This window comes from Triticum aestivum, chromosome 2A, assembly GCF_018294505.1.
Source record: "Triticum aestivum cultivar Chinese Spring chromosome 2A, IWGSC CS RefSeq v2.1, whole genome shotgun sequence".
In the NCBI taxonomy this organism is placed as follows: domain Eukaryota; kingdom Viridiplantae; phylum Streptophyta; class Magnoliopsida; order Poales; family Poaceae; genus Triticum; species Triticum aestivum.
This window is the reverse complement of record NC_057797.1, coordinates 135,291,998-135,297,997: the sequence shown is the minus strand read 5'-3', so window position 1 is coordinate 135,297,997 and position 6,000 is coordinate 135,291,998. Positions and strand designations below refer to the sequence as shown.

Here is a 6,000-nt window from a genome sequence, read left to right as displayed (position 1 = left end):
GTTCCTCCTCGGCCGCGTCTCCGGCGCTGCAGCGCCTTCCGCCCCCGACTGCTGTGTGCTGCGGGTGTAGTCGTATGGCCCCGGTCGCCGCACCGACGCGCACCTGCCCGCTTAACCCCTCCCTTCACGCCACACACGCTATCCCTTGCTCACTCCGGCGGAAGACGGCCGTCGAATTGCCGCGACGCCGTCGGCTGCTCTGAATTCGGGGGATTGGAAGAGGAAATGGGATGCGCCCCCCTGCGCTCGGGAGCGGTTTTGAAATGGGGAGGAAACGAAAGTGGGGAGGGAAGAAGAACTGCAGGGACCCACGACCGCCTAAGCATCCAACGGGTTTCGACCGCGACGCCACGACCAGGAGACACCTGACGCACGCATCAATAAACGACGGTTTCGCCTAGGAAGCGCGCGGCCGCGAGATATCATCGGACGGCGCGCGAGCGCGTGTGCTCTGTAAGACAAACGAGCCAGCGAGCACTTTTTAGGTTTTAGGATCAAAGAAACCTTGGTACGACAAACGGAAAAAATAATTCCTTTTCACAGGGCCAACAAACCTCATGTTGCTACATATGGACGTGTCAGGCCCGTTACACGCCGGTGCTACCACATGTAGGCTAGGAGCTGCTACTACCACCACTAGTAAGTAGTACATTATCTGCAGTGGAGAGAAAGCAATCTGAATGAACTGGAGGACGACGTCGTGCAATCCTCTCCACATGTTTTTCTCTCTTTATTTACACCGTCTGTCTACTACAACCGGAGCCACTGCTCGCCATTGATGTAGTCCCGGCCGAGGAAGGGGCGCACCTCCTCGTAGGTGAGCGCCCGCGCCCACGGCACCCGCTGCCGCGAGCTCGCCCCGGGCCCCTTGCACTTGTACTCCCCGAACATCACCGTCCTGCACGCCCATGAAACAACAAGAAAAAGCTCAGCCACACGCGTCACTCTCCCACGGATTTCCTCCATGATCAGGTGGTTGAGGTCGAGGTTGAGGCGAGGGGAGCAGCACGTACTTGGTCCTGGCGCGGTCGCCCCAGTCGCTCCAGCCCTGGGGCACGACGATGCCGCCGAGGTCGCAGAAGGCGTACACCACCCGGGCGTACCTGCCCCACGCCCTGCCCAGGTACAGCATGCCGGAGCCGGTCAGCCGGCACCCCACGAACGAGAACCCCGACTCGTCCGACGCTGAGCTCCGCTGCGACGCCGCGATCGCGCCGTAGCTCGTCGCCACCGCGTGCAGCGCGCAGCCCTGCGAGTTCATGCAAAGTCGTCAGTTCCCGTTCATCGTGTCAAAGAAAAAACGTACTGTAGCAGCATGCATGCCGTGTGACGTCGCGTTCGTTGACACTTTGACTTCCGATATATTTTTCGGGCCAGTGAGACAGTCGTGCATGCCGAGATTGCAAAGAGAATGTGACCACAAAAGGTTCTAGCATAGGTTTGTGCAAGAGCATTGTGGGCATTGCTTGTGCCTAGCTACCGGATTTCCACTAATCTAGCTATCTAAGTGCTAATCAAGCTGTGCGCCACAATACATGCTAGAGAGCCTACACGTCAGACACGTCAAAAGTGAGGAAACCAAGTGTCAAACAAGTGCTTGCTGTAAGAAATGGAATGGAATGTCAGGGATTGGTGCATGCCTGAATTGTGAAATTTGTGATAGCAACCCACAGTGCAACGGCCAAGAATTATTATTCTGGTCCATGGAAGGGAGGACATGCAGATGGCAAGGCGGCAAATTCAGCATCAAAATAGTAGCCTATGGGAGCAAAATATTCTACAGTGGTATTATAAAAGCAGCGTGCACAACTAATTTTTACCTAGCAACATGGCAAATATCGTAGAGAAAATGTGCATGGTTGATACACAAGAACGTATTGAGAGCAATATCAAATCTTGGACAATCTTTCAGTACCTGGTACAGGGACCTGGCGTTCCCGAAAATGAAATCGATGGAGCCCTGGATGTCGCAGTTGTACAAGTAGTGCCTCCCGATGTTGTCGAAGAGCGTGTCCTGGGTCCCCAGTATCCTGCACCTGTACAGCATGGTCTTGTCGCCGGACAGCCGCAGCGCCACCGCCTGCATCCCCACCGCTCCCGGCGGCGCGGCCGGCGCCGAGTTCTGCACCGACCACGTACGACGCATATACACATGTCACATTTCGAAGCAAGAGGCGGCTGATCGCCGGCGATGGTCATGGGCGGAGAGGTAGAGCCGGACGTGCACCTCGAAGGTGATGTGGCTTGCGCAGAAGTAGTCGGCCTCGACGGCGAAGGAGGCGGAGTAGAAGGTGCCGACCTGGTGCCCCGTCGCGTCGATGTCCGACGCCCGCGCGTTCCATGTGATCACCGTGCGCCCGGTCCCCATGCCGATCAGCGACACGAACGGCTTCGTGATCGGCACCGTCACCTTCTCCCTGCATCCATCCACCACATCCCATGCCTAGCTTGTTAGTTCAGTCCTTACACAAAAGAATTGTTCAACAAAAAGGACCCATTCTGTATTCATCCGTGCATAATAAAAATATACTAGTACGATATATTGCCTAATTAGAAGCAGCACACTCTACAGATTTAGTAGAGCCTGCATTGTGTAGCCTGCAGGCACTAAGATAGAAATGGGAAATTACTAGCTTCGGTAGCTGCTACCGGCAGGCAACGCACACATAGCCAGCTCTAGATGACTAGAAATGGCTGTTGAGAAGCTAGGAAGGGAGGAACACACTGTAACTTAATGGCCCCATTAACTCTTGGAGGCAGTTACTGCGAAGTCGAGATCGATTGAGGGGCAGCGGTGGTGGACTGGACGGGCGGATCGCGATCGCCTCACCTGTACACCCCGGGCCTGACGAGGATCTTGACCCGCCGCGTGTTCCCGGCGGGCACCATGTCGACGGCGCCCTGCACGGTCCGCGAGTGCCCCGTCCCGTCCTGCGACACCACGATCGTGCTCACGCCCACGCCCCCGCGGCGCGCTGCCGCCGACTTGACGTCCACCGGCGCGGCGCGGATGAGCCCCGCCACGGCCGGCATGGTCAGGTCCTCCCACGTGATGAACTCGGCGCCGGCGGCCGTCACGGCCGCCAGCAACAAGCCCAGCACCACGGCGCAGCAGGGCCGCTTGCCCGCCGCGGCGGCGGCCATGGACTCCTAGCTCTACAACGAGTGTGTAGGTCAGATCGTCACGCTGGGATCGGTGAACTGGATGGTGATCGCGCACGCGAGCTAGCACGTGGCTTGGGAGGGAGACGGCCGGACTAGGGAGCTGATCAGCTTGGCAGAGGATATATAGAGGAGCTCGATCGATCGGTCGGTCGGTCGGAGGGGGGCCGCGTCTAGGCGTTACTGGCACCAGATGACATGATCGGAGTGATGGTGCACGCGATGATGATATGGAGGAGGAGGGAATGGGTTGGGTTGGGTTGGAACGGAATGCAAGAAGACGTTGGAGGCGCGAGGAAGTGGTGACGCCATTAAATATGGGGAGCGCCCGGCCGGCCGGTGCCAGCTCCCCTCTCCGACGCACAAATCGTGTCCACTCCGGTGCGCCGGAGCGAGAAGAAATCGATCGTCGACCAGGGAAGAAACAGGAGCTACCCCCCAAAAAAAGAAAAAAAAAGAAACAGGAGCTGACGTGACACTGTTTGTGTGCACGCTGGTTTCTCTTCACGGAAACGAGAGTGGTTCCGTATGGGAAATCTCGGGTAACCGACGCCTAAAGCGCGCGTGAGGTGTGTGGTGTTTTCGTACACCGCACGAATACCCCGTTAGCTCGCGCCACACACTACAAAAGTCGATACGTACTGGCTAGCAGGCTAGCTAGGGGTGACGATCGAAACGGCGACACACGTTGCACGTTCAGAGAAAACTGGTGTCCAGCCCAGGGAATTCGTAAGGGTTACAAGTTAAAAAAAATTGTTGCGATCATAATTGGTAGTGCATGCCGTAATGGCTGGTGTTTATTTATGTCATTTTTTCAAGACGTGGAACTGGAAAGGTTGGTCATGGCTTGTGCGCGAGGGAGTATGTAGATTTGTTTGGGGAGTTTTTGTGTTTGATTATGATCCCAGCCATGGAAGGATGAATCTGAATGGGGGTAGTTAGTAAGTGGTTAGCACAGAACGGTTGGGTCCAAGCACGATGCACGTTCCCTTTCTTTTTACTGCTGACCTAGTTTTTGTTGCAGTTAACTGCTTTGGCTTTAGATTGTCCAGAAATGTTCCGAAACTGCATGCTGCTTCAGAGTTCAGACGAGAATGATTGAAAACTTATAATAACCTACGAGTCGATATTAGTTTCTCCTGCTAATGCTTTCTTCAAAGGAAGAGACTCGAGAAGGCTGCTACTAGTGGTTTAGGCCAGTGAGCATTTACGCGCCAAGACTGACGGACCTAACATCGTTGAAACTGTTTTAAAACATTGTTAGAGTTTGCAAAGTGGTCAACTTGGCAGGTGTCTGTTGACGATAAAGCAATCCTAGATTGCTCAGGCCTCAGAACATGTCAAGTTCTCGTTGGGATGACAACGTTCTTGTTCCTCCAAGAGGACCAGGCGGCAATTTCATTCCGTTGAGAATGTTCACAACTTTGCAACTCGAGCCGCCACATGTAACACCAAGAATGCAATAGCACCTCTCGTCAACAGTTTTGCTCATGGTTCTGCTTTACTATGGTACCGCAGAAAGCCGTAACTTTGAATCCGCTGGCAAGTGTAGAAAGAACAGCAGAGCTTCGGAAATTGAATTGTTGCAACATTCGTACACACTTTGCGGGTGACCTTTGAATGAAAAACGGGACGGCGAATTTTGCATGAATCTAATTTTCTACTCTAGAATGAAGATCTGTTAGCTAGAAATACACTGAAGCAAGTGGCCTGGGTTATAGCTGAAGGCAAATTGATGACCACATGCTTGATGCTTCATCCTTTCGTCATCTTGTATCTATAGATTACGCCTAAGTACACTTCCTGTTCACTAATATGAAAACGTCTTACATCAGTGAACGGAGGTAGTATGAAACATGAGACCAACACATCACCTCATTTTTCTCCTCCTAGTTTAAGTTTGATCAGGTGGACATGGATGAACTTAAGAGCCACCCAATGGATCATACAATCAAGATTCTAGAACAACAGATCTCTAAAGAAGAAGATGAATATACATGAGCAGAAATAATCTCCAAACACAAAATTCACCAGTATGAATTGGAGGTCTCTCTGCCACTGTCTGGATGAAAGATCAGCTGGCATCCTGCCGAAGGCTACTCGATGAAGGTGTCCAAGTGTCATAGCAGTCATCTGCCATCGCTGAAGAGGCATGTTATAACTTATAGATGGTGCTGATGAAGAACCTAACGAGGACATGGCTGAAGGCGGTCTTTTCAGTGAAGGTTTAGTCATGTAGGGTTCTAGGGAAAATTATGATGATGTTAGCCTGATGTAATAACTTTCCCTTTTCCACGATTCAGTTTCGTATTCCAGATTAATACAACTTTACATCTTCTATTTTCCATTCTCTACCAACTCCTTTCTATTCTTCAATTTTTCAGTTCCAAACTGATCCGGGCTATATCAACCTGATTACAGAAGTTACTAAGTGAATATCCCATCCCAATTATGTTCAACGTCCAGCTGCATCTACAATCTCGATTCATGTATTCAAACCTTTTGACTTCCGTGTTTTGTCCGTGTAGGTTTGCACATACAGAAATACTACATATGCTTGTTTAGGCAGCCTGCAAAGTTATCACATTACCAGACGAAAAGTCTATAATCCTACCCTTAGTTGATTCTGCATGATTGAACTTATCAGGTAACCACTTAAGTTATAGCCTGCAAGTTTGGACTCATGACTCATCTTGTCCATGCAATACTACACAGACTGAGTCCGTTTATGAACCGCTACGGAGAAACGAGGAAATCCAACATCAGCACACAGGATAAGAAACGAAGTTGATTCCTGTCACCATGATATAAAAATACTGGCAGTCATTTGAGTTGAAT

At 51.8% G+C, this 6,000-nt stretch overlaps 1 protein-coding gene across 1 annotated transcript; it reads right to left on the bottom strand.

Moving 5' to 3' along the window:
- Window positions 1-509: 509 nt before the first annotated feature.
- On the bottom strand, window positions 510-3,708 carry LOC123187990 (pectinesterase QRT1). Its single transcript, XM_044600015.1, has 5 exons — window positions 2,831-3,708; window positions 2,228-2,417; window positions 1,916-2,122; window positions 1,014-1,249; window positions 510-898 (listed from the first exon to the last, which is right to left on the bottom strand). The coding sequence occupies exons 1-5, from the start codon at window positions 3,142-3,144 to the stop codon at window positions 751-753; spliced, it is 1,095 nt and encodes a 364-aa protein (XP_044455950.1). The 5' UTR covers window positions 3,145-3,708; the 3' UTR covers window positions 510-750.
- Window positions 3,709-6,000: the final 2,292 nt, after the last annotated feature.

Excerpts from the sequence above, each read along its gene's own strand:
- LOC123187990 (XM_044600015.1), bottom strand. The coding sequence starts at position 3,144 with ATGGCCGCCGCCGCGGCGGGCAAGCGGCCCTGCTGCGCCGTGGTGCTG. Across the intron at positions 2,418-2,830 it reads GTCAGGCCCGGGGTGTACAG|GGAGAAGGTGACGGTGCCGA; the intron begins GTGAGGCGATCG and ends GGATGGATGCAG. Across the intron at positions 1,250-1,915 it reads ACGCCAGGTCCCTGTACCAG|GGCTGCGCGCTGCACGCGGT; the intron begins GTACTGAAAGAT and ends ATGAACTCGCAG.